The sequence below is a fragment of the Sorex araneus genome, chromosome 1 (assembly GCF_027595985.1).
Source record: "Sorex araneus isolate mSorAra2 chromosome 1, mSorAra2.pri, whole genome shotgun sequence".
Classification (NCBI taxonomy): Eukaryota; Metazoa; Chordata; class Mammalia; order Eulipotyphla; family Soricidae; genus Sorex; species Sorex araneus.
This window is the reverse complement of record NC_073302.1, coordinates 293,860,433-293,888,271: the sequence shown is the minus strand read 5'-3', so window position 1 is coordinate 293,888,271 and position 27,839 is coordinate 293,860,433. Positions and strand designations below refer to the sequence as shown.

The following is a 27,839-nucleotide window of genomic DNA, read 5'->3' as shown; positions in this document are numbered from 1 at the left end:
ATGATATCTCTCATAATTTTTTAATATATTTTTTAATCTGGCAACACAATTTGTATTTTCCTGATCACCAAGAACCACAGAATCGGGGCTGGAGCAATAGCACAGTAGGTAGGGCATTTGCCTTGCATGCGGCCAGCCCGGGTTCAGTTCCCAGCATCCCATATGTCCCATATGGTCCCCTGAGCACTGCCAGGAGTAATTCCTGAGTGCGTGAGCCAGGAGTGACCCAAAAAGCAAAACAAAAAAGAACCACAGAATTTACTATTCCTGGTGGTAATGGAAAATGGTTTCAATTCTGATTTTAAAATATTTTAATTCTAGAGCAAGTGATAATCCAATTGAGTTAAGGGATTTTTTTTTTTTAAGAATTGTGTCTCTTGTGGAGTTCACAGAGGATGATGTATAAAATTTTTATCTAAGAAATTCTTTTTAAGGGCAGAGAAATAGTACAGGGGTTAAGTAAGACACATGCCTTCTATGAGGCTGATCTGTTTTAAACCCCAGTAGCACATGGTCCTCCTGAGCACCACCAGGTGTGGCCCCTGAAGGCCCCTGATATCCACTGAAGTGACCTGGATAATGCCAGACTAGAGGGTTAAGCCAATTACATCCTTTGGCTTACAGTGAAGCTGACACCATGGGTCGAGAATGCTACAAGGGACCCTCCGGCTTTCTGAGCAAAACTTGGGAAGCCCCCGTTTACCGAAAAATAAAAGGATAACACTACTTGTAATTCAACCAGACCTTACCTCTGAACTTGAATTACCACCAAAGTCAATACCCATTATGACAGTTTAGTACCCATTGTGACATGCCCTCCCCTTCCCGGGCCCCAAGAAAGCCCCCCTGGCTTGGGTCACACAGAACAGCATCGGGCAGTTCCCCAGGCAGACTGTGGCATGTGGATATGAGATGGACTCGTCAACTTTTCCTATTTGGGAGCATCCAAAATCCAGGACTTCAGAATGAGATATCAGCCTATGTCCCATTTCTGTAAAAATGTCAAGCCAATATTTCTTGAAAAGTATATTGGATGTGCTGAAAGATAATGGATTTCTTGCAGCATGGGAATTTCTGCAGTCGGAGGTGTTTCAAAATAATTGGTTTGCAATTGTCTTTATAATTTACCTGGGAATTGTCTTGGAGATGGTATTTATAAAGATTTGCACCTCCTTGCAAAGGAAACTTGCCCTTTCAGAAGAGAGGACTTCCGATTCCCGGGAGGTAAGAGCCAGTGCTTGATTTCTATTTTGCCAAATCACAACTTGCTAAGAATAATTTATTAAACTGATGGAGTTTCATATTTATATCACTTTGCTAACATTTTGCCATCTCCCTTGAGATAGAATGAAGACAGTAGTCTGAGAAGCATGGCATTTGGTAAATACGCTGTTTTATAATTTTTAATTTAAAATTTGTCAGTCTGAACTTCTACTGGTGCTGACTTTATTTTTTCTCATTTCTCTCCCAGATAGTCAATCAATATATTCATCTACGGAAGAAAGGTAAGTGATATATTTTTAAATCAAACTTTTAAAGTATTACTCAAATTTTCATTTACACCTTAATTACTGGAAAGGAGTTCTCCCTGTGTGTTGTGGACCACAGATGTTCAACATTGTGATTCAAACTAATTTTAAATTGTTGTTGCTTTCTTCCAAGCTGTGTTGGTGGCTTTTCCTCTATTTTTGAAATTATCCTTTGACTCAGCTGTTCTACTACTGTTTTGAAGGGTGAGGAAAATTAAGCAGAGGGCGGCAAAGTAGCTTTAAGAGGTTAAGCTCTCCTCCTCTCATTACACGAAGGAGTAATTTACAGGGGCTGAATGTGGCTATTTGGCAAAGCACACGCCTCAGGATGTCTTGGATTTGATCCTCAGCCCCCAAACAGTAAAAATTGCAGTTCACAAAAGTTGACTGAAAACATTCCTTTAGTACTTAATGTGGGCCAGGCAAACTGTGAGCCGGGCAACTCAAGATTGTCATACAGGGGATTTACAATCAGAATTGGTCAATATTCTAAATATGTGTCACAGTAGGTACTAAACACTGTCCACTCCTCTTGTTATTACTAACATTTTCACTGTTTTCATGAAAATCCACTCAACAACCACTGGTATCTGTCCGCTTATACACACTGGGTTTTGCACGGGGACACAAGCCCTAGGCTAGTGTCTGTTCTCATTCAGCAGACTATCTTGCATTCTTAGGTGTTTGCTTTCTTATGGATGAGACATTTAGGTAAAAACTTACTGAACTTTATAGCAAAGTCTGCAGGGTAGTAACTCAGTGACGGCAGTATTGTGAGTACTTAGCCAGCTCATAGTATTGGAATCACTTCATGAGGAAGATTCTGTCAGAGCTGGGCTTTAAAGGCTGAGTGAGTGCTCGCTGGGGAAAGAGCGTTTGCATTAAATAACACTCTTCAGGGAACCGGGAGATAAGACCAGGGCTGGTTTGCATGGGAGGACCGGGTTCAATCACCATCACTTCAAGGAAAGACCCCACCACCCACACCCCCCCTGCTCCCAGCACCGCCAGGTACCACCCCAAAAGAAATGGGAAAGGGCATTTTGAGACATGAACCAGAGGCCCAGGAAATAAAAATGAGTGGGGGGTGTGCAATAAATTGAGATTAGTTCAAACTGGGATTAGTTCATAGTGGACACCATGTTCCATGGGCTCAGGAAGTCGTGGGATGGAGAGGGGTAGTCAGGTCAAAGGTCCCTTCTGTACCATGGGGGGGCACTTATGTTCCATTCTGTGCAGTCACTGCTGCAGGTGGGTAAGAAAGGACTGATGTACCATTTTGTATTTCACTAGTTCAGTAATTGCTGCCCGAAGAATGAATCTGAGAAATACTTTGAGTTTGATTTGTGTCAAAGACCTTTATTCATTTAATCTGACTGCTTTATTTTCTTTTATTTTTCTTTCTTTTTGGGTCACACCCAGTGATGCACAGAGATTACTCCTGGCTCTGCACTCAGGAATTACTCCTGGCGGTGCTTGGGAGACCTTATGGGATGCTGGGAATCGAACCTGGGTCGGTCATGAGCAAGGCAAACGCCCTCCCCACGGTGCTATTGCTCCAGCTCCTGACTGCTCTATTTTCGTATGAGTATTAGAGCGTTGCTCTGGGAAACGATGGTGATCTCTGAAGATGTGGGCTATTAGTGTACTGGACCTCATGGTGGGAGAAATGCCACGGGCAGCTCAGTTGCTTTGGTACTCTCAGAATAAGTGATTGGCCAAAGTCAGTCGATAGATAAGTGTTAGGTTTGAAATATCCAGGGGTTAGAGGCTCCCATATCATTAAAGACCACAGAATTTGAGGCTGGAGCAATAGCACAGCGGGTAGGGCTGCCTTGTACGCGGCCCACTCGGGTTCGATTCCCAGCATCCCATATGGTCCCTGAGCACCGCCAGGGGCAATTCCTGAGTGCAGAGCCAGGAGTAACCCCTGTGCATCGCCGGGTGTGACCCAAAAAGCAAAAAAAAAAAATAATAATAAAATAAAAATTAAAAAATTAAAAACATTAAATACCACAGAACTGGCAGGCAAGAAAAAGAGCCGCAATGGGTTTACATATCATAATTCAACCTTTTATGATGACGTAGCCTGGGGCAAATGCTACATTTATCTACTATTCAAAACTGTAGCTATAATGACCTCTTAGGCCATGTAGAACAAAACAAAAATATTTTTACCGTGGCACTAGAATTTCATTTTAGGAGGCAGAACTAAATATAGGAATTACAGATTGTTGTACAAGAGAATGTGTTCCATCGTATGTTTTTTATTTGTTTTGAGGGGGCACACCTGGTGGTACTCGGTCTTATTCCTGACTCTTAACCCAGGGATCATTCCTGGTGGGGCTCGGGGTGGGGGGCTATCTAGGTGCCAGGGATCAAACCTGGGTCAGCTGCAGGGAAGACAAGCACCCTACCTGCTTTGTTATATATCTGGCCCCAGTTCTGACACTTTTTTTTTTTTTTTTTTTTTGCTTTTTGGGTCACACCGGCGATGCACAGGGGCTACTCCTGTCTCTGCACTCAGGAATTACTCCTGGTGGTGCTCAGGGGACCCTATGGGATGCTGGGAATCGAACCCTGGTTGGCTGCGCGCAAAGCAAACGCCCCACCCGCTGTGCTATCGCTCCAGCCCCTCTGTCACATTTTAAAGAATTATTCTGCCTGCTCTGTTGAGAATAGATTATACTGAGTGAAGAGCTAAATAAGATTTTGTTTTAGTAAAACAGATCTTGTTACTAAAAGTAATCTGATAGAAAGGGTATTATGTAGTTGTATTAGTCAGGGCTTTCCAGAAACAAAGTCACTAGCTTCAATTTGTAGGTGTAATTATGAGACCATAGGAATTGACACAGATGGCTATGAAGAAGTCCCACAACTCTCGCTCTGCGAGCCGGAGCATCGGGAAAGCTGGTGATGTGATTCTACGTAAAGTCGAAGGTCAGATAGCAATTGGCTGGGCCCTGAGGGAACTCCCAGAGATTCGGGAGCCCTGCTCTTGGCTTTGGGGTTTGGGGCCACACCTAGAGGTGCTTGGGGCTCATTTCTGGCTCTGTGCTCTGCACTCCTGCTGGGCAGGAACCCTGCTGTCTGATGGCAGAGATGGATGTTCCTCTCAAGGGAGAATTCACTATTCTTCTACCTTTTGTTCTTGGAGGGGTCATTTAATGGTTTGGGTGGTGCCCGTATTGGCGAGAACAGATCTCCTTAACTGGCCTACTGACTCGAGTGCTAATCCTTTCCAGAATCACTCTCACACATACCTAGGAACAGTTATCAGCATTCTGGGTATTCCTTGACCCATTCAAGTTGATACATGAGATGAAGCCTCACAGAAGAGATAACAAAAGTGTATCTGGAGCCTATTGAGCATTATTAAATGTTTGAATCATTAAGGGCACTTGAATATTTTACTTGTGATATCTAAAAGAATAGTGCAAAGTTTTGCTCCAAATACTGTAAGTTCTAATCAGCATAATCTAAATTGTGATATTTTGTTTTGTAAATAAATATTTAGAAAAAATAATTTTGATGGCTGGGTAAACTTTTTGATTGTATATATAATCTTACTTTGTTTATGATGGGGAGTGGTTAAAATATGTTCGTTCTTCCAGTAATTTAGAAGACTATTTCCTAAGCAAAGTTTCTAGAATTATCAGACCTTTTTATATGAGCTTCAGTTTATGATTTATTTTTTACGTTTTGTTGTTGTTGTTGTTGTTGTTGGGGCTATACCCCATGGTGCTTGGTGTGGGAGAGGTGCCCAAGTGGTGCCAGGGACTGAATCCCAGGCCTCACTCTATAAGGCATGGGTTCTATTACTTGAACCTCAGCTTGAATTGAATTGAAGCTTGCCCGTTCATAAAACAAAACTTGTAGTACGTCTGTCTGAATTATTGAAAGTCAGACTTCTGGACCCCATTCCTTGAGTTTCTGATTCATAAGATCTATGGTGAGGTCTGGGAATTTACATTTCAAGTAAGTGTTCAGATGCAGCTGATGCTTATCCTGTTAGATTGAACATTGTTTGATCAAGCTTAATCATCTGAAGGATTCCCACCAATAGTGAAGGAGTGTCCCTTTTCCCCCATATCCATGCCAGCACTGGTTGCTCTTGTTCTTTTGAATGTGTACCAGTCTCTGTGGTGTGAGATGATATCTCATTGTGGTTTTGATTTGCATCTCCCTGATGACTAGGGATGTGGAGCATTTTTTCTGTGCCTTTTGGCCATTTGTATTTCTTTTTTGAGGAAACTTCTGTTCGTTTCTTCCCCATTTTTTATGGGGTTGGAGGTTTTTTTCTTATACAATTCTACAAGTGTCTTGTATATCCTGGATATTAATCCCTTATCAGATGGGTATTGGGTAAATATTCTTTCCCATTCTGTGGGCTCTTTCTGTATTTTGGTCACTGTTTCTTTTGAAGTGCAGAAGCTTCTTAGTTTGATGAGTTGACTGTTGGTGGGAATGCCGACTGGTACAGCCTTTCTGGGAAACAATATGGATAGTCCTTCAAAAACTAAAAATTGAGCTTCCATATGACCCCTCAATACCACTTCTGGGAATATATCACAAGGATTCAAAAGAGCACAGTAGAAATGACATCTGTGCCTATATATTCAATGCAGTACTGTTCACAATAGCCAAAATATGGAAACAACCCGAGTGCCCTAAAACAGATGACTGGTCAAAGAAACTTTGGTACATCTACTCAATAGAATACTATGCAGCTGTTAGGAGAGATGAAGTCATGAAATTTGGTTACAAATAGATAAACATGGAGAGTATCATTCTAAGTGAAATGAGTCAGAAATAGAGGGACAGACATAGAGGGACTGCACTCATTTGTGGAGTGTAGGGTAGCATCACATGAGCCTGATACCCAATGACAGTAGATACAAGGGCCAGGGGGACTGCCCCATAGCTGGAAGACTGCTTCATGAGCAGAGGGGAGAAGGCAGATGAAATAGAGAAGGGATCACTAAGAAAATGATGGCTGGAGGAACCAGTTGGGATGGGAGATGCATGCCGAAAGTAGATAATGGACCAAACATGATGACCTCTCAGTGTCTGTGTTGCAAGCTCTAATGCCCAAAAGTAGAGAGAGAGTATGGGGAATACTGTCTGCCATAGAGGCAAGGGGAGGGTGGGAAAGGGGGCGTATACCCGGGACATTGGTGGTGGGGAATGTGCACTGGTGGAGGGATGGGTGTTTGATCATTTTGAGATTGTAACCCAAACATTCAAGCTTGTAACTCTCTCACGATGATTCAATAAAATTTAAAAAATTGGAAAGAAAATCATCTGAGGGAGAAATGTTGTAGAAGGCATTTCTAGAATTATTGATCCAACCCAGTATTGTGCCAAGAAGCAAAATTTGGTTCCCTTGAAAAAAAGACAAAAATATCGGGCTGGAGTGATAGCACAAGTGGGTAGGACATTTGCCTTGCACACAGCCGACCTGGGTTCGATTCCCAGCATTCCATATGGTCCCCTGAGCATCACCAGGAGTAATTCCTGAGTACAGAGTTGGGAGCAACCCCCGTTCATTGCCAGGTGTGACCAAAAAAAGAAAAAAAAGACAAAAAAATCTGCTAAAAATAGTAAGGGATTTATTAAAATTCTATCATTTATGACTGACATTCTGTTGTAGTGACTGAATTTTTATTAGAATCTCAATATTGGGGCTGTAGAGGTAGTACTGTGAGTAAGGTGCTTACCTTGTGTGCAGTTAACTTGGGTTTGATCCCCAGAACTTTGTATCGTCTTCTGAGCCCCGAAGGAATGATCCCTGAGCACAGAGCCAGGATTAAGCAGTGAGCACCAATGGGTGTGACCCCTCAATTGTTATTCTTTTTGTATACATGTTGTAAATTGAGACCAGGTCTGTTATATGTGAAGCATGCAACCTACAAATGAGCTACCTCCCCCCACCCCTATGAGTATTTTCATTTTCAAACTTTTTGTACAGAGAACAGAAACAAACTTATATTCTCTGTAAAAAGACAAAATCTTTTAAAATTTGTTTTCATTTTGGGGGACACACCCATCGATGCACAGGGGTTACTCCTGGCTCTCCACTCAGGAATTACCCCTGGCGGTGCTCGGGGGACCATATTGGATGCCAGGGATCAAACCTGGGTTTGATAGAGGGTTTGTCTCAACGTGCCAGACAAACACCCTACCTGCTGTACTATCGCTCCAGCCCCAAAGACAAAATCTTTAAACTGCAACTGTACCCTATAAATAAACTCATACAGACTTTCTTTAGTAAAATGTTTATGATTTTCGGGTTTGTGAAATAATTAATTCTGTTGGTAATTTATTAAATTACTGGAGCAATAGTGCAGCAGGTGGGGCATATGCCTTGCACATGGCCAACCGGGATTCGATTCCTCCGTCCCTCTCAGAGAGCCCGGCAAGTTACCGAAAGTATTCCACCTGCACAGCAGAGCCTGGAAAACTACCCGTGATATGCCAAAAACAGTAACAACAAGTCTCACAATGGAGATGTTACTGGTGTCCACTTGAGCAAATCGATGAACAACAGGATGACGGTGCTACAGTGCTACCATCTTGGTAATTTATTAAATGAATGGAATAATGCGGCAATAAATTTCCTACTTACTTCTCTAATATGCCATATTTTCATATCTTTTATTGAGCTTCTTTAAATCTAGACCAAAATGATAAATCATTTACTTTGTTTGATTTTTCAGTACTGATGATTTTTCAGAAAGAACAATGATTTCATCACTTGTATGTTCCCCACTTATACCTCAAAGAAATGAAGGTCCTTTTGAAGACAGAGTTCCATCTCCAGATGAAACACCATTTCTCCCACAATGTTCTTGTGGCAGTGAGAGTGAATACCATGTAAGTTACGTTAGTGAAAGTCTTGAGGCATCCACACAGAGGAGTAACTCATCTCAGTCAATGATTCATTCAGAAGTAAAGAAGATTTTCCTGAGTCATCAAGACCATCCAGAAAAGGAACAAGAACCAGTACAGTTTTCATCAAATAAATTATTTTCAATAATGAAAACCAAAAATCCCAATACTTTAATGTATTCTTCTAACTACAGGTGGACAAAGACCTCTACAGTTAGTCAAGAAAGTGAAACTCCAGAGGTGGCCCCGTGCCCTCTTGCTCACTTATTTCTCACTAGAGACCAAATTAGTCTTCTGGAAGAAAATGTGAGAAATCAAATTTCTTTCAAATCCAAAGTGACCTTTGAGGGTAAAATTTCTTTTCTGCTCCCCAAATCTCAAGAATCATTGATTCAGAAGCAACATTCTGTTCAAGTGGATACTGTGATCCAAGCACAAAATTCCTTTCTTGGACACAAGACTATTAAGAATCAACACTTTTATGAAGCCAAATTAACTTCTCAGGGGCAACAGTTTGCTTCCAACCAGGGATCAATCAGTAGCCAGCATGACACAAAAGCCACATGCTTGGTTCTGCCACAAGATGTGAAGAAGAACCCATTTTGTAGCAGCATGCAAGAGTCCACTCAGGCCAAAGATGTAGACAGGAGCCTACATTTGACTGATACCTCATGTTCTGTTGAGTTTCAAGATTTGATCAAGATCCTAGAATCTAATGAACACTTAAATGAGGCCCAATCCTCTATTTGGTTCCAAGATTCGAACAAAATTAAAGAGTCAACTCAGAATCAAGCTACTAGGTACAAGAATGCCAAGCATCTGGTTTCTGCTGTACTGCCATATTTGGTTGTTAAAGAAACACCACAACTAAAGAGCATAAAGAAAAAGGACCAACCACAAATTGCTTCATCAAAATTAAGGCAGGATTCTCCGTCTGACTCATTACCTCTTTTCCCTATCATTAAGAAGCATAAAAGGAAAGCCCTATCAAGCACAGCTTTGTATCTTATTTCCAGGCCGGTTCTTCCTTATGTTAAGGAGTATTCCAAAAGAAATCTAGTGAAAGTTGTGCTAGGCTTGATGGTATGTAAAGCTTTTTTTCTAAAGCGAAATGAGTCATCAGATGTAGAAAAACAATCTATTGAGAAAAGAGGAGTCTCAGGTAATACTGTTAATATAAAGCAGCATCACAGAAATAAAGAGGGACTAAACATTTCACCAAAAGTTTCACTTAATCTAGCACAGCCTCTCATGGTCAATACTCAACGAATTGCAACATGTTCTTCAACAGAAACAAACTGGAATGATCAAGAGTCTTTTAAAGACTCACTGACACAAGCAATCAAATTTGATATTGCAGAGTTTTGTGCCTCAAGTAGTAAAACCACATCCGGTCAGCAAGATCTAGAATACGAGATATTTTTTAATGGAACTACATCACGACTGATGCAGAAGTTGATTTCCTCTTTCAAAATGGAATCAAACAGAAGATTGAAAACAATGAAGGTGTTAAAAAGTTCAGAAAATTCTCATCTTCTAGTCTCAAATGGAGAAAAAATAACAACCAGTAAGCCAGATATGGAAAGGAGCTTTCCAAAGGGGAATATACAAAAAGATTTTATGAAAACTGCTCTGAAATCTATAGACATCAATTTATCCTTTTCACTAGGAACCCAAAAGCATGGGAATAGTGAGCAATTATTATGTGTAAAAAATGAAGAAAGTGCAGAAGATAAGATTTTGAAGGAAAAGATACCGTCCATACTTAATATTACAGAATATGGTAACCAGAATTATGGAATAAGTGAAAGTGAAGAATTGGGATGTCAGCCTAGAAGCAACACAAAAAATACACAAAGTGATGCTTTCCATGACACTCCTTATGCTATTTCTGAACCTCCTACTATGGAAGTGGAGAGCAGATTAAAAGCCAAGACAGATATACTAAGAACAATAGATCATTTAGCAAGGAGACAAGAAGAAAATCCAAATGAAAAGGAAATAAACATGGAGGAAAGATATAGATTTGAGATGCCCCAATTATTTGACAAAGAGGAAGAAGCACAAGAAACTATTTTATTTTGTGGTGGAGAAGAAAAAGTGCAAGCTGGAGAGGAAGGGGAGCAAAATTCTGCTGTACGGCATCCTTCATGCCTTCCACTCTCTTTGTGTCATCAGGAGGAGAGTCATCAAAATACATCTGATCTGGAACTTAGCTGTTTTGCACAGGGGCTACCTATTAATGAGCAAGATGCTCCACATCTGGAACTGAGCTGTTTTGCACAGGGGCTACTACCTATTAATGAGCAAGATGCTCCACATCTGATCCAAAATTTCCCGTTGGGCTTGCAAGTGCACCAGAAGACCAAATGTGTCCAATCTGAAGCACAGCAGAGCAGTGTAGGAAAGAGGAAAAAACAAGAGAGAGAACCAGAGATCAAACTACAGACTCCTCAAACACAAACAACTTGGGGGACTTGTCCCATGAAGGGGTACAGCCGAGATGGGTATGTGAAGGAATGCATAGAGACACCAAGGGGGAGAAAAAGTGCAGATCCAAAGAATCCTGTTGCCATGCTGGAGAATATACCCATCGATGAAGTTTCCAGTGGAACCACGGAATGTGGTCCCCCACTTGGTGGGGACCCCAGAAAGATTGCAGGTGTTGCAAGAGAAAAGGAAGTCTTAAGCAAAGCTTTGTCCAAAATTGTTGTGGGGTCTTTCATTAACCATCTGCTTACTTCACCAAATTTGAGGAGGCAGGAAATCCAAAAAAAGTTACCAGGAAGGCAAAGAGTATTCAGACCCAAATATGTCACTATGAAATCAAAAGAGCCAGAAATTTCACTAATACCAGATAACCATAGACATGGCACACCAAGTCACAGAGAAAGACTGAGAGGTGATAAAAACATCTTAGAACAGATGCCACAATATAAGAAGACAGATCGGCTTCTGAATGTTATTTACCCTCACAAATCTAGTTTACCTCATATTCACATACATAGCACGTTAAATCCAAAAACGCTCAGTCACATGGATCCAAACCAAGAGAAATCACTAGTTGACAAGGAAGGAAAATGCTCAGATTCCATAAATATAAGAAGTAATTCTAAAAGCTCACTAGCAGCTAAATTGCAAGATGGAGTGAGAGGGGATGAAGAAGCAGACCCTACAGAAGTCCTTCAAAAGAGTTTGAACCTCAAAGTGAATTTAGATCTGAAGAAGGAACTTAAAACAGAAAAAGAACTTCCTCAGCCAACCCCTTCTGCAGAAATCCTTACCAGGCCTGTTTGTTCTTACCCCACAGATTCGGTGGAGGTTGAAAATGTGCAGGGACGCTTAATGGCGGAATATAAGTTCAAAGACTCAGTGGGTATGGGGATGACTCCTCTGACATCCAGTAAACAACTGTGGACTTTAGATCAAACAAGAAAAGGTGGACTTGAATATTCTAGAAGTGACACAGAGGAAATGAGTTGTTCTTCTTTATCAACAAAGTTAGACTTACCAGAACAAGAACTAGATTCTTTTTCAGAAACTAAAGATTACTGTGTGCCTGCTTTACATTGTTCAAAAACGATAACTAAGAAAGTAAGATTTTTGCTTACAGAGTGTCCTAAGGGGGCCAAGACTGTAGAAGAGAAGCCAACACACCTGCCAGAGTTTAGCGCTCAAGCTGGGAAGAATTCAGAACTCAACCTGAAGACCGGGTATGAAAAGGTCAACCAAGTACATGAACCGATCTATAAATCTCTAAATCTACTTTTCTCTCCCAGGCCTAGCCGATTGCAAGGAGACATAGATGGGTCCCATCATATTCCATTAAAGCAAGAAGGACAGGCAAATGAAGGGAAGCCATGGTATGTGGATTTTTTTCTTAAGGGTGATGCAATGAATGACAGAGAAGAAAAGGTACAAGATGGAGAGGAACAAGGGGGGAAGCCTGGTCCAGAAGCAGCTCCACATGGCCCCCCAGACATTCAGCTCAATACAAATAGTCAGCTAGAGAATGGCCCTAACACAGTAGAGCCAGAACCAGGCTCTTTAGCATGGAAGCTGCCTGGTAAGAAGCATGATGTGCAGGACTACACACAGTGGGCACAGACTGCTCCGGAGAGAGTCCAGGGGACTCCTAGAGCACCTACAGGACTCCAAGCAACCAAGACAGAAAATCACCTACTGGTCTCTAAGGATACAAAGATCCCACTTCCCATGCCAGGGAATGATGCGTCATTTGATAAAGGTCTAAACCCAACTATGTGGGACGGATCACCAGCTTGTGAGAAACCTGAAAGAAACCTTTGTTTTAAATTTTTCCTGAGAAATCCAGAGTTATCAAATGATTTGCAAGTGCCACTCCTGCAGGCTCCTGCCAATGATTTGAAATATAATAAAAAGATAAATATATTGAAATTAACAAGGAAGCAAATGTTCCAAAGACCAGGATCTAGAACTCTGAGGCCATTGACTTCATACATGCCTGAGTGCACGGGGAGCAAAGAACTGCAAGGCAATTTGAAGAGGAAGTCAAAAAATTTAGAGCTAAAGGGAAAGATAGGAAATAATTTTTCAGATATAATTCACTCTGAGGCTCCTGTTTTGCTTAACATCAAAATGAGTAGTAAGTTCAATTTGGAGACAAACAGGCAAAAGACAGACACAAATTGTGATCATATGCAGCAAATGCAAGAGACATCGCCAAATGGAAAGAGAATATGTGACCCAGATTCTGTTGGTCTGAGCAGTTTTTCTAACAGTATGGAGGATCGGAAGCAGGTTGAAGAAAATAAAACATTACCGACTCTAGATAATTGCCAAGGCTTCTTATTTGATGTATATCAGAAGGATCGTGACCTTCTTGAACTACACGAGGACTCAAGACAGCCACAAAGTGCAAGTATTGCAGTGGAACCACAGACTCATCTTACACAAACTATTTTGCATTCTGTTTCATGCCCCGTATTGTATCAACTTCCACCTGAAAATCTGGAGAGACAGTCTGGGTTGTTACCTCCAAAGTCGGGGGAAGCAAAGATGAATGAATCTTCCGCAGAACAACAACATGATCTTCCATCTAAGGCAAATGATCCAAAAGAACAAGCTGGTAGTGTTCAAAAGGAAAATACAACATCTTTTAATTTATTCAGGACTGCTTTATCTGCAAGCAAAAGGAAGAGAAACTTCAAACAGAATTCAGACATGAACATTTTAGCAAATCTTAGCTGTGGAATTACAAAAGTGAAGAAACCATCCACTTTGTGTATGCTTCGTGTTCGTGGTGGTAGTACCATGAAACATAGAGGGACATTGAGATGTAGCAGCTTTGAATCCAAAACGAAAGTCACTCTAGGTCTGAACATGGCAGATACAATGGATGCCTTTGTGACTGTTACACCTAGTATTAGTATCCATAGCAAAATAGACAAAGGAGAAAAGAACCTTAGTTTTAAACACATCAGGGAGGAGGTTTCACCACTGGATTGGGATATGACCTCACATTCCACCAATTTTCAAGAGGAGGAAGAAGAAGAGAGTGAAAAGAGTGTATTTAATACAATTCAACAGTTCACCTTCCAATCAGGGCAGAGGAAGAAGTCTGACCTTGACATGCCAGAAAACCAAGGAAGTGAGAAAATCCTATTTATCATAGAACAAGTCATCTCACAAGCACGGTCTGTAGAACCCACACCGGTGCAAGAGTCAAAGACGAAGCATGAGACACCAAATGACGTGATTTGTCCAGAGAGTTCCAAGTTTCCTCTGCTAATGCCAAGGAAACGGCCAGTAGGTCGAGTTTTAATTGGAGCAGGTAAAAAAAGTCTCCCAAGTGGCATGAGCCTTGCAGGGGAAGAGGCTAGTTATGATAATGAAGAAAAAGAAGAATTTAAAAAGGATCAACAGACAACCATGCCAGAGTCCTCAGATATCTCCACCTTGGGCCTGTCTGAATCTAAAAAGTCTAGACCTGATTTCACTGAATTAACACATGAAACCCTGAGAAGTGAAAAGGGTTCTAGACGTGTAATTTTGAAGACTAAGAAAGCACCCATTTCATGGATATTTAATATCCCTCACAATGATTATCTAAAAAACCTACTTCCAAAGACCCTGGTGTCACAGAGTTATGACTTCTTCAGTTATGTCAAATATTCTGGGTTACTTGGAGAGCTTACTACTGAGGAAAAGATTGAAAGGTTACTGCTGCATAGACCAAAAAAGATTCTAGCATCTTTGGATTTACCGATTCTTTCTACACCTGAACTGAAAAGAAAAAGATACGATTTAAAACATATTACCAGGAGAAAGAAAGTGAACCCAAAATACATACTCCTGAAGACAAAGAAGGTACCCATTTCCCAGACATTTAATACTACAAAACAGGGTGCACCAAGCCACACCATGCAATTAAAATGCAACTTCAAAGCCATGTTGAACCACGGTAAGCCCAAGCTAGACATCATCCTAGATGTCCTTTTTTCTGCCGTACCAATTTCCTCTGATAATCAAATGAAAGCAGAGACAGACATAGTGGGGAAATCAAAATCCAGTTCATTCCTGCCTCAGCAGGGACAAAGTCCGGATAGAGAGGGAACCCCTGGGACCAATTCCAGGAAGAAAAAGGCCAGTGCACCCGAGGACAGGAAGGAGGCTGAGGAGCATGCTGGAGAGGAAGCTCCCCAGAGTGATCACCCCTTCAACTTAAATATAACTGAAGCAAAGGCGCCTCATTCAGTGAAATCAGGTCTAGACTTGAAAGACACACTTCTTAGGAAATATGAAAAGAGTTCACGTCCAAAAGAGGTGAGAACAATGCCGGGTGATTTTTCCATTGCTGAAACAGAACTGAGTGTTCCATCTGACAGGGATCCCATAAGGACATTAGACGTCCACCATGATGTTTCCTCGCAACTTGAAGATGTCGACAAAAACATAAAAACTCGAAACGTGTTCAGGACAGATAACCAAGACGCCTCATATACTGCATCATGGAACTTCCTATATACAGACCCAAGGAGTGAAAGCACTGGGAACAGAGTGGGTGATCTTTTTGTCAATAGATATAAAGAGTTTCAAAGAGAGAAACTAACATTATTGATAATGTCTAAGTTATCTAATTCAAAAAGGCAGAAAAAGCCATTAAAATTTCTAGAGAGGAAAGATCTTATGGGTGTCAGATGTAAAATCAGAAAGGCAAAGGTGCTTACTGAATCTAATCATTTGTATGGCAGGAAAAAACAGGAAAACAATTCAAGATCTATGAGAAAAAGCATGCCAGGAAAGCAAAGGACAACTCATGAATTTTCATTTCTCCCACTAACTTTAATTGCTAACAAGTTATGTATTACATTATCCAAAGCATTAAAAGCAGAGCGAGATAAAACAAGAGTAGAAAGAGGCAACTATACCCATAGAGAACTAGATAAATCGTGTGATAGAGGTGCTTTGAAGACCAATTCAACAGAACTACAAAAGAGATCCAGCAGCACAATGGAAATTAATGGACAAGAAAAAAAGGAAGAGGAAAATACCCCCAAATTGTCATCAACCCCACACAATGCCCAACATTTTAAGTCTGGAGTCCTTTGTGGAACAAATCCTGCTCCTTGCAAGTTGGAATCTGAACTGAGTAGTTCAGAAGGGAGAAAGACTTGGGATGTATCTTGTCTGGTGGAACGGGTAAAGCGAGAAGAGAGCATTAGGAAAACTATTTTGAAATCTGTTTCTAGATATCTCACAGATTTCTCTCAGGTTGAAAGAATGGGAAAACATCTTCATCCTCAAAAGGGAAGAGAAGCTGTGGCAAGTCTAAAGACTCCATTTCGGGGAGAGCGGAAGCCAAAGACCCAATCAGTACATAAGATTCCTGAGGATGGAGATTCTAGGAGGAAATTTGATTGTGATTCTTTTGAAAAGGAGACATGGATTAAGAGTGAGTTAAGAACAGTCTTAAAATCTTCGGATTTCTCCAACTTTCACTTATCTAAACCCAGAAGCCAAGGCTACTCATTAGAGTTTAGAGACAAGGAAAGTATGATTCCCAAACACATAAGTTTGAAGGTAGAAAAGACATTATCAGCTTCACAGTTGCCTAATATCACAAGATATCTTACAGGAAGCCATTCCAAAGCAAAGCGGCAAACGAAGAAATGTGCCAGAAAGGCTTCACTCTGTGCCACTGAGAGAGAGGAGATCTCACCATCCAGATTAGTGAGTGATAAACTTCCATCCCATATGACAGCTGGGGACACTCAATGTATGAGAACACTTCACAAAACCTCAGATAATCACCTCACAGGTGAGAAGGCAGAGTTAGGAGAAAATTCAACGACAGCTTTTTTGGAACCTTTAGATTGCTACAGGCCAGTTTTATCTGACTCTGAAAGCCAAGTATCAGGGAATAAAGTGATGTTAGATCCCATACGTTTAACAATAAAAAAAAAGGAACCATCGCTTTCACATGTGCTTAATGGGAAATTCGCCTCCAAACATAGGAAAAATCGTGAGTCCCATTTAGAAACCAGTATGAAAGTGATGAAGATAGTTAAAGATGTGGTTGATCCCATTATGAAATCCATTTGCTCGGCGCTGGATGTGGTTGATACAGCAGTCCAAAGCAAGTTGCACATAGAGGAGGTTAGAACATCAAACTGTCTTGCACAGCCAGCAAAGATAGAGTTTCCAGTGGAGAAACTATTATGTTCACAGTCATCTAATGGGGCAGATCCTGCTACTTTAAGCATTACTATGGAACAGAAACAGAGGGTAGACACAGTGAGAGCTAGAACTGCATTAAATGCAGACCTACCATCAACACAACCCCCTGTGCCTATTACACTGCACCCAGAAATGAACCAATCATCTGGTTCCTGGGATATCTGTGAAGAATCTTCTAGAAAGAGAAGTTTCCTACATAAAGCAAAAGTTGGGGAGAGACAGTGTGATGCTCAGGTTTTGTTAAGGACAACCGAACAACATGATACCCAACCATCTGAATCTGGAGAAGATGGAAAGAGAGATATAGGTCCTTTCAAATTGGAAGCATCCTCCATCTATATAGTATGCCCCAAGGACAATGTCACTCCTCAGAGAATGGACATTGATCTAGCAGAGCAAGAAGCAAACACAGGAATCGAAGAAGATCTCGGTCTGGGGGCTGCTCCATTCTCTGAGATACACCTACTTGAAATTAGAGGGTGGAGGAAAACAGATAGATCTGAAAACTGGAAAAGACTGAGAGACCCTAAGATGATGATTCGAAAGGCGAAGGAATCATTACCTGATACACATTTTAGTAACACAACAGAGTTTGATGGTTTGTTGCAGCCAAAAGAAGAAAAAGAGGCCACAGGGCAAAGTATGTGTTTCAATGTTTGGAGTTCAATGACACACAAAGTATCAAGCAAAGATATTCCTGTGGAACATCCTTCATGTGCAGAAGGAACTGGCTCACTTATACCAGGAGAGAGAGACCAGCCAGAAACACGTAGCTGTGAGGCTCTTCCCAAGTCAGCTTCTCACTCCACAGTAGACCGACTTCAAGTCAGTATCCCATGGCAGCAAGTAAAATCACATGTCATCAATGTGTCATATTGCGAATATTCAACTCCAGTGGCTAGAAAAGCAAGAAAGGTAACAGACATCCCACTTGAGTCTACAAAAAATAATAAAAACCGACAAAGCCTAAGGCGTGAGGGACAAAACCAGGAGCAGCCCCCCTGTGCTCCCCAGGAGGACTCTCTGGAGCCAAACTTACCTCACTCCCAACATGATTCCTGGATCCTGCAACAGTTAATGTCTCCAATAAAGGAAGCATTATGGAAGGTCGTCAGTGTCCCAAGGAGGACAAGGAGGTCAGACTTATTTCCGAAAAAACAAACTGAGAAAGTATATAGTTGTGGACTGAAAAGGACTGGACAATGGAATCCTCTAGAGCAGATGAAACAAAACACGGGGCTGCATTTAGAATCAAACAGCAACACTTCAAACTCTAAGAATGTTTTATTACCAGAAGAGAAAAAATTATTGGCCAGAGTCCAGGTGGTTATTTCATTATTGAATGGCAGCAACACTAAGCAAAGAATTAGGAATAAAAGGCAATCCTGTAAGGTATATAGTAAAGTACAAAAAGAAAAAGATCTACCTAGAATATTTTCATACTCCCTTTCCATCCATAGGCCAATTTTTCCTGAAAGAAAAAGGCAGAAGAATAATATAAGACAAAGACTTAATCAAGATATAATATGTTCCAGAAGGAAAACTTTGAAGTTGGAGGGAACAGAACTTTTACATCCTTTCCATTACACTGACCATGGAACCCAGAACCACAGGCTAGACCTGCAGTGGAGCATAACAGGGGAAACGGCAAATATGGAGCATAGAAAGGTTAAACCTGATTTTATTGGGGCAAATGTGCATAACTTTATCCATTCTTCACCTCGCCTCAAGTTGAATCAAGAAACTGTTGATGAGATAATCTCAAATAATGAAAGAGAAACACAGAAACCTCTACTGCTGAAAAAGAAAGATAGAGTAAGAGAATCCAATGTGGGAGGGGTAAAGAATATCAAAGCTATTTTGAGGACAGGGAAATTATCAGTGTCACCACACAATGGAAAGCATTTGCCCATGATATTGAACACAATAAAACAAGAGGGCACAAGACAGGGAGGGGAAGATCCATCAGGTGTAAAACCAACAAACATGTGTCCATTCCTCCCATTTTTATCATATTCCAACTTGAATTCAAGACTAGCAGAAGGAGAAAATTCAGGAATACCAAAGATTTGTCTTCCACCACTCATCTTCCAGGCATTTGGTAGCACCAGGCCAACATCATCTGTAGAGTCCACCAATATAGGTGATTTGGGTAATGGAGTAAAATCAAGACGTTATTTCCCACACAGAAAAATGGAAAATGTACCAAAAATGAATGACATAATGGGCCTCAAATGTATTGCTTTTAAAGGAAAGAGAACACATTTCAAACACCTACTTTTTGGAAAAGAACCCCAGTGGAACAATATAGAAGAAAAGAAATTAACACAGAAAGATAAACACAACCTAGATAAACCACATACTTATATTTCTTCATCCTACATGGACCGGGATGCAGGAATTAAAGTACATGTGCAAGGAAAAATGAGATCCAGCTATCCAATAATAACTCTCCAGGACGTATTAACTACAAAGGGAATATGCGAGGAACCAACTAACAACATTGCAAGAAAAATGAAAAAAGAAGAGCATGTGTCACAGAAAGATGAAGGAATGGTGGAAAAGACTTTGGAAGAAATTGGTTCTCTGGACAGAATAGCCAAGAAGGAGACAATGTCTCCTATTACACAGAGATTAGAGTTGATCAAAGAGGAAGATAAAAAGATACAGAAAAATCCAAATAAAGTTGAAGTTATGGAAGAAACATGTGCCTCCACATCTTTTCCACATTACTCTGAAGTGAATAGAAGAACAAATGATGAAAAAGTCATTGCTGTAAATACAATATCCTCTTTCCTGTGTCCAAAACTTCAGGATGAGTTAAAGACCCCGAAAATAGTCTCTTTAAAGTCTATCAGTGGTGACAGGTCAACTAGTGTACAAGACACCGACAGGCATATAATTTCGGAATATGAGAGAGAAAAGACATCAAAATCCATACTTGGGAAGAAAAAGACAACAGCAATTTCATGTGAGAACCAATTGGCTTCCCAGGAACAAGAGAAAAAGAAAGAAAAACTTAAGAGTGAAGCAAGCATGGTTTTGAGCAATAGCACTTTTATACCTGCCCTTTCTCATGTGGAATCATACACACAAACAAAAAAATCAGACTTTCTAATTGGTTTAGCAAGATCCCCTCTTCCAAATCCATCACAGGGGAAATCATTCACTGCAGTGAAAAAAACAAGTAATAAGTCCACTCAGGCTAGAATTGCTGATCATGTCAAAGAAGTAAAATCACATAAACTGCAGGATGAAGGGAATATAAATATACAAGCCGAGGAAGATATACAATGCACAAAGGATGAAGGCAACAAAGCACTTTTCCAGCACAAATTATTGAAGCTTCAAGAGCACGAAAGAGGAGATTCAAGAAGTGGAAAGTATAAAAGAAAGAGTGGAAAGAGTAAAGGTGAAGAGGAAGTAATTCTGACCAGACAGAATTCTGATTCTCTTGCGAGTTATCATGAATTGGACATGAGAGAAAAAGATGTTCAGGGAATACCAGGATGTGGTATTCCACAAGCATGGCTACAGACATCATTTGATGCAGGACAGACATTACATGCAAAATTAAATGGGGATGATATCTCTGTGTGTGTCAAAAGAGCACGACAGTACAAGCCACAGAACGGAGAGGACAGAGGAGAGGACAGAGTAGCTATGAGCTATCTAATGTACTCCAAAGGTGGAATTTCCAAGGCAAGTACTTTCTCACTTCCACAGGTGCTGGCTACCTCTGGGAGTTGTGGCACCCAAGTTACAGAAGAACAGACAAAAATAAAAGACCAATTGAAATGTGCCCAAAAAAGAAGAATGGAACCAGATGAGGTTCTCACTAAAGTTGTCCTACCTCAAAGTGAAACAGCCAACAGTGTCGACAACAAGGACAGAGGCCCAATAGGCTATCTCCCTCCTTCCTGGCACAGGGGCGCAGTTGCGGACCAGCTAACAAATACAGTGTCAGCGTTGGATGATGTCCCAGGCTGTTCACACAGCGTCAAAACCATTACCCAGAAAGAAGCAGATAAAGCGTGTACTTTGGACAAAGACCAGATGGATTTCAGGTACCCAGCAAAAAAGACATCTCTTGTCTCCATTTTAGCAAATATTGTGCAAGCGAACATCAGAGATTCAGTGAAAGGGGAGCTATTATACAGTAGGAGAAAAGGCGTGTTTCAGAACAAAAGCTGTTCTGTTCTCATGTCTTCCACTCATCTTCAGTTTACCCTAAAAGAAGAAGCTGCATCAGGAACAGGAAGTCTGATGCCACCCCTCGATACCAAGGAGCCATTCTCTTCTGGGCAAATGTCAGAGCCTGTTGATAAGTCTGCAAAGGAAAGAGAATCATACCCTCCAGAGAGAGGGGGGGCTAGCAGAGAAGCCAAGACTAGCCACTGGCAACCCAAAGGTACAGTTCTCCAGGCTAAGGCAGCCCCTCTCCTTCCTGAACACGGCATTGCTGCACAGGGCCCTCTGAGCAGAACAAACAGACCTGAGGTCGGAGCTGAAGAGAACGGCAAACTAGAGCAGCACAGAGCCAGTGATGAGAGGGACGTGACTCTGACCAAGTCCTGCGCCTCTCAACATAGGTCGAAGACAAGAATGGAGGGAGGCCAAAACTCGTTGGCAAACACTGGATTTATTTCTCAATTGCAAGTTCACAAGCCCCCAAGCTCAGGGGAAATAAGAAATTCAGATTCCCCTGGAGGCAGTGACTTGTGCTTTTCAACGAGAAAACCTGGTCACTGTGTGGGACATGAGAAGGCCAAGGAGAGAGTGAAAACAGAAGGTGAGGAGGAAAGGCTCTGCACCCAAGTACTGACTTGGAGAGCAGAGAGCTGCCCGCTGGGGCATCTACCCAGCAAAACAATATCATCTTTGAATGATGCACGGGAAAGGAGAGATGGGCAGGAAGGCCAAGGCAAGCCAGAAGTGGTTCAGAAGGGATCTTTTGCTCCCTTTCCTGCTCATTCTTACCTGGAAGGGAACATGGGAAGGAGGAGAAAGAAAGACCCACTTGACAGAACAAAACGCTCCTCTCCACCATTTCAGAGACAGGAACTAGGCAAGTCAGACAACAAAGTATGCACTAAGTCATTGATTGATTGGAGGTTAATACATAAGATGAATAAGGCTGAGAAAATGCCCCACAAATATATGGATCCCAAGGCAAAGAAATCATCTCATGCACAGAGACTTAATTCCAGGAAATTGCAGTGGAAAATTAAAGAGCTCGAGCGAATGGTGTGGGAAAATAAAAATGATCTAGTTGTGGGTCTGAAGAACGTTCGTACTACGTTAGTTACTCTACCACATGTCGAGTTGGACAATTCCGAAGAAGGAGGATATATGATCAGAATAACAAAATATCTGCAACCACCTCATCTGAGAACTGCGGAACTCTCAGATGTAGCCAAAATCGCACACTTCGCAATAATCGGTCAGGAGCCTTGCAGTTCTTTAAAAGAATTCAAAGAGCCCACATTACAAAAGTGCAACGAGGCTAGAGAGGAAAACGTGGCCATGAACACCGTGATGGATTCCAAAGAAATGTGTCTGAAAACCAAGGAATCACTTATGTTACTGAGAAACAGTCAAAGAGACTTTCAGAAAACTGAAGAGCAAGAGAGAGAGATTCCAGAAGGTCGATGGGAAGTGAGTGATGTTAGGTGGACTAACCTCTGTGCTCCCAAGTCTCCCCCACTTCCCATGAAGGTGGATGCTGGAAACACGGGAGAAAGCATTGAAATTGTGACAAGAATCTCTGTAGCCACGGTCAAAGTCAAAGAGTCATTGGATTCTAAGAAGCCGATACACATAGTGCCAATGAGTGTTGATATTTTAATCCGTCCGCAGATGGGAGCACAAGGTTTGGCACTGGGAGAGCCAGGGGAGAGAAAGGAACCAGGCCACCTCCTGAGCTCCAAACACCAAGAAGAAAAGATACGAGAAAGTGGAGAGGAAGCAGGAGAGGTTCTGACTGAGTCTCCTCTTTCAGCACTCTCCATCTCTACTCTTGAATTAGGTAACAACAGACAAGGAGACGGCATGCTCGTACATACAAAGACTGCCATGCAGAGAACCTCCAGTGTGAAGGAAAGAACACCTACAGAGCCCGTTAGTCCCAGTAGTTTGAAAGATGTTCCAACTGAGGAGGAACAGAAAGCTCAGGGAAGAAGGAGCAGCCAAGAAGGAATAGTGGAGGAGAGGGGCAAGATGCTCTTCGCCCCAATGGCCGGGAAGTCAAGGACTTGGCAGTGTCCCTCTGTACGTCACAGGACAGAGATGCACCTCGACATTGGAGGGAGGGAGCAAAGGAGACGTGAGGATGAAAATCAATCACGCAGTAAGATGCAAAGAAAAATCTATGTTTCCCAGGCTCCCCTGAAGAATCTTCATTTGGATAAAGGTACACAGGTGGATGTGGGAATGCTTGGTGTCCAAAGACCCCCTGTACAGCCCATAGTGCTCTTGACCTTATCAAACAGAGAGAAAACACAAGGTGCGGAAGCAAAGGATGGTGGTGGAAGAAAAAATGAACCATGCAAGTTCCAGAAAGAAGAGAAGCACGAAGTGAATTTGAGGGTCAAGATGCAACCCAACTTTCCCAGGGGTTCGCCAATCTCACAGATACTTGATTCAAAGGAATTTGTCTTGAACATCATAGAGCAGAATAACAATGTTCTTGGGGATGACCCGTGTGTGGTTCTCACCAGGACTCTTATTTCCACCCCAACAGAACCTACCTTTTATTTGGATCCCGGGAACAGAACTGACGGAGAAGTCCCAGCAAAGACAAGGGCCTGTCCCTCAAGGTATACGCTCCAGAAATCACCAGCTACCCAGAAAAGGGCTACTGGAAAGTCAGTTGAGAGAGAGGGTGCCATGGTGGTTAAAACAGCACAACACCCTCAAGCAAGACAAGAGGCAGCAGAGCCGAGGGTCTCCCAACTCACCATCAGCATGCAGAGAAAGCCCCTCCCAGAAGTGAAGCCTGAAGGCAAATTGAACCACTTAGTTTCAAATCCCGAGGATCTTTATTTCACCGGATGTGGTACAAGCAGAAACGAGGAAAGTCTAGAACATTTTGCAATCGTTCCAAAGCCAAAGGACGCATCAGAAGCATACAAAACACCGGTTTCTACTATACTTCTTTCCTATCCCACAGGGAAGCCAGTGACAACAGACAATTGGAAGAAAGAACTGGAAATAAAGGACACCTTCAACCAAAAAATAAACCCAAGGCTTCTCTTCTCATCTATAAAAAAAATGCCCTTGGAGATATGCATCACATGCGGCACTCCCGCAAGTACCAAGAACTTTTCTGTTTTAGGAGATGAACCACGAGATCCTGGATCCAAAGTACCTCCGGGCTCTGCAAAATCATGTAAACGTGATGAGACAAAAAAAGATGTACAAAGTTATTATCAAAAAAACAAAATGCTACACCCGTGGACAGAGGGGTCACATGAGAAAACGAGTATCACAGGCTTAAATATCCCCCCAAATATGGACTACCAAGTTGCTATCCCAACACGAAGGGGGTTTCCCGGTGAAAGGGAAGCCAAAACCAGACTGGGCTCTGGCCTTTACCTGAAGTTTCCACTGCAACATGGGAAGCAGACGACGCTCTCAACAATCACTGTAGACATGCGAACTGCAGGGTACCCCAGATGTCAAAAACTATCGGACACACACCTGGCCATTACAGAGTGTGATGCCCAGAGAAGAGATGACCAACTGACGTGGCTAGTTCTGGGACAGAAGCCATTCATCCTCCATCCCCTACACACTTCTCTTTGCCCATGCTGGAGTCTTCCACTTAGTCCTGCGTATCTGGAGGGGAGAAATGAAAGGAAGGAAGGAGGGAACTTCAAAAAGAACAGAAGCAACCCCATGAAACAGAAAGCTCTGCCCTGGAGGGCCCCAGGCTGCCTAATCTCACCAAAGGAACGCCGGAAGGAACCCAAGGCACCTGACTCAAGACAAAACACTCAGCTACAAAAACCGTCAACAAAACGTGACTTTGTGAACTACTCACAATATCCCACTATTCCTCGTTCTCCCAAATGCGATGACTGGGAGGGCAGATCAACAATAGCACATAGGAAAAGAGAATTGACGCCCCAGTGTTTAACTATGAAAATCCGAAACCATCCAATATTACAGCTTCTTGGCAATGTCGAGCAGCTGGAGTTTGAGTCTATCGGGCCCCAGGAGATTACTCTGTGGGATGAAAATGGTGCCGAAATGTACCTGGGAAACCTCTATCTCTCCAGGGTACTTGTACCTCAGGCAGAAGAAGCAACTGCAGCCGAGAGACACCAAGAAAGAGGGAAAGAGAGTTGTTCCCTGGAACCCCAGAAGTCGCAGGGCATAAGCCAAACTATGTGGAGTGTCTGGTCCACGGGAGACCACAAGCTGCTTAACACGCTTCCCAGGGATTCCCAGGCCCTGGGGGTGCAACCACAAGAGGAACGCAACGGTCCTTCAGTCACCCCAAGAGCAGACGGCAGCAGATGGCAGGGTGAGGTCCTTCCAGCACTACACACAGAAGACAAGGCAGTTCTAGGCCATGGTGCCTCGAGGCTCTACGAGGACCCCAACCCTCCTGTGCTCCAGCCAGAAGCAGCAGCCAAAGCTACCCCTGCACCCACAACCTCCACGTCGGAGGCCAGGTCGCAGGCCCAATCCATCTCGGAGCGTTTCACCCCTGAAGGAGAAAGGACCCTCCAGAGACACCTGGAGTGTAAGACCCGGGAGATCTGTTTGAGTCCGATCCCGGAGAGAGTAGCGCAGTCCCGGCAGCAGCACGCTTCGGGTTCGAAAGAGGAGGTAGCTTCCCCAGGCATCCAGGGGGGCAGCGCGCCCCCACACCCGAAGGTGTGCTGCCTGAGCGTCGACGGCACGGACACCGTTGAGCTGAACCTCACGCGCCAAGGCCCCGGAGGCGCGGCCGAGGGCAGCCCCTTGAAAAGTCTCATCATTCATTTTTCTGACAGGAGCTCACGGGGGCTGGGGTGGCCGGGTGCGACACAGCGGGGGAGCGGGGCCAGGGCGCTGGCAGCCTCAGCTGTGGAGAGCTCGTGGCCTCCCGTCCTCCAGCTGTGCCCGATGGAGCACCGAGACAAGCTGCTCGTGCACTTCGCCAGGAGAACGCTGGAGTTCCAGGTGAGATCCCTGCCCAGGATGGTCAGGGCGTCTCACAGGGCAGCCCGTGCCCAGGAGAGGAAGCCAGCAGCGTGGAGCTGCCTCAGCCGCCCCGAGGCCCGCGGGCCCCCGGGCCCCCCGGACAGAGCTGTATTGCTCTTCGATGAAAAATCTCTGCGTCAGATAGATCTTGATCTACAGTACAAATACTTCCGCTTCCTCCTGGGGCTTCACGGCACGAGAAGCGTTCTGAAGCCCCAAGCACTCCCTGGGTACAGTGACAACGTCCACCGGCAGCAAGCTCCAGGGGGTGGTCTTCCCCCCGCCGGAGGAGAACGGGCGGAGAAACCCTTCTCTTTCAAAAACCCGCGTCTGCAAAGCTCCTTATGGATCAGAAAATCGCTGAAGTCGCTCCTTGGGGCCGCTTCGGCCCCGGGGGGAAGCAGGCGGGAGCGCAGAGATGCCACAGGCCTTCCTGCCGACAAACACAGGCACGGTCACGTATGGTTCCAAGAAGCAGCCCCTTCTCTGCATCCCAGGCCTCAGAAGAATGTTGTTGATGTCATCAAATTCCCATCAGCACTGCCACCGGATGCCTTTCCCGGCCCCAAGACAGGCCTGAGCAAATCGGGGCAAAGTCTCTCCCCCGCCGGCCAGAGCAGTGAGGAGACTGTGGTGCTGGAGGCCAACTCCTACTTGGGTGAGGAATCCGAGTCGATTCTGCACGAGGTGCAGACCGGCACCCCGCTGGAAAAGGCCAGGATCAAGAAAATCAAAATGGACTTGAAGTCCCTGGATAGGGACACTCTAGGCCCCGGTCAGATCTGGGTGTGCGAACGCCACTCCCTGGCCATCGCCCCTCCTCACCCTGAGTCCCACTGCGGCAGGAGGCACCGGGCCCCCTCCCAGAGACACCCCTCAGGCCGGGCGCCTGAACTTTCCCTCGTCCCTAGGGAACCTTCCAGGAAGTCTCCTCTGTCCTGCCCGAAGGAGAAGGGTGCTCGGACTACGAGAAACAAGACCACCTGCTCTCTGGTCCCTTTAACCGAATCGAACCTCAAATTACATCTCGCCCGGAGCCAAGGCAGGCCGCCCTGGGGGTACGAAAGCAGAGACAGGAAGAAGGCCAAGGCCGATTTGCTCCGGAAGCATCACGGCCACCAGGATCGCGGTCACGGCCACCCGCGGAGTCCGGGGGAGCGCCGCAGGAAGAAGGCGGGGGTCTGCTGCGAGCCCGGAGCCCCCCACCATGCCTCAAGCAGAACGAAGCCAGCCCGGAAGCCTTGCCCGAGGGCCGCGCCCTCGTGCTGTGAAGGCAGCCGGCACCTGCCCTTCGTGTATGCCTGCATCCCGGCAGACTCGCTGCAGGTCATCCCGCAGACTGTGCGCTGGGCCATCCCCCTGCACACACTCAGGAAGAACAACTTCAGGGCTCCCATGGTGGCGAAGATTTCGAGGACGTTGGGGGCCCCCCGGGAATGTGCTGGAGTCACTCTCGGACCCCTTTCGTGTGCTTCCCCCACACTGACCTTCGCGTATCCGCAGTAG

The 27,839-nt window shown here is 43.7% G+C and overlaps 1 protein-coding gene across 1 annotated transcript; it reads left to right on the top strand.

The window, feature by feature from the left end:
- The first annotated feature begins 999 nt into the window (after positions 1-999).
- On the top strand, positions 1,000-27,839 carry LOC101550088 (leucine-rich repeat transmembrane protein CCDC168). Its single transcript, XM_055127733.1, has 15 exons — positions 1,000-1,224; positions 8,445-9,582; positions 9,781-10,127; positions 10,911-11,796; positions 11,959-12,133; positions 13,181-13,382; positions 15,873-17,057; positions 18,627-19,913; positions 20,133-20,259; positions 20,749-20,815; positions 21,875-22,028; positions 22,194-22,673; positions 22,998-23,956; positions 24,386-24,662; positions 25,092-27,839. Exons 1-15 carry the CDS (start codon positions 1,000-1,002, stop codon positions 27,837-27,839), a joined length of 10,257 nt encoding a protein of 3,418 aa, XP_054983708.1.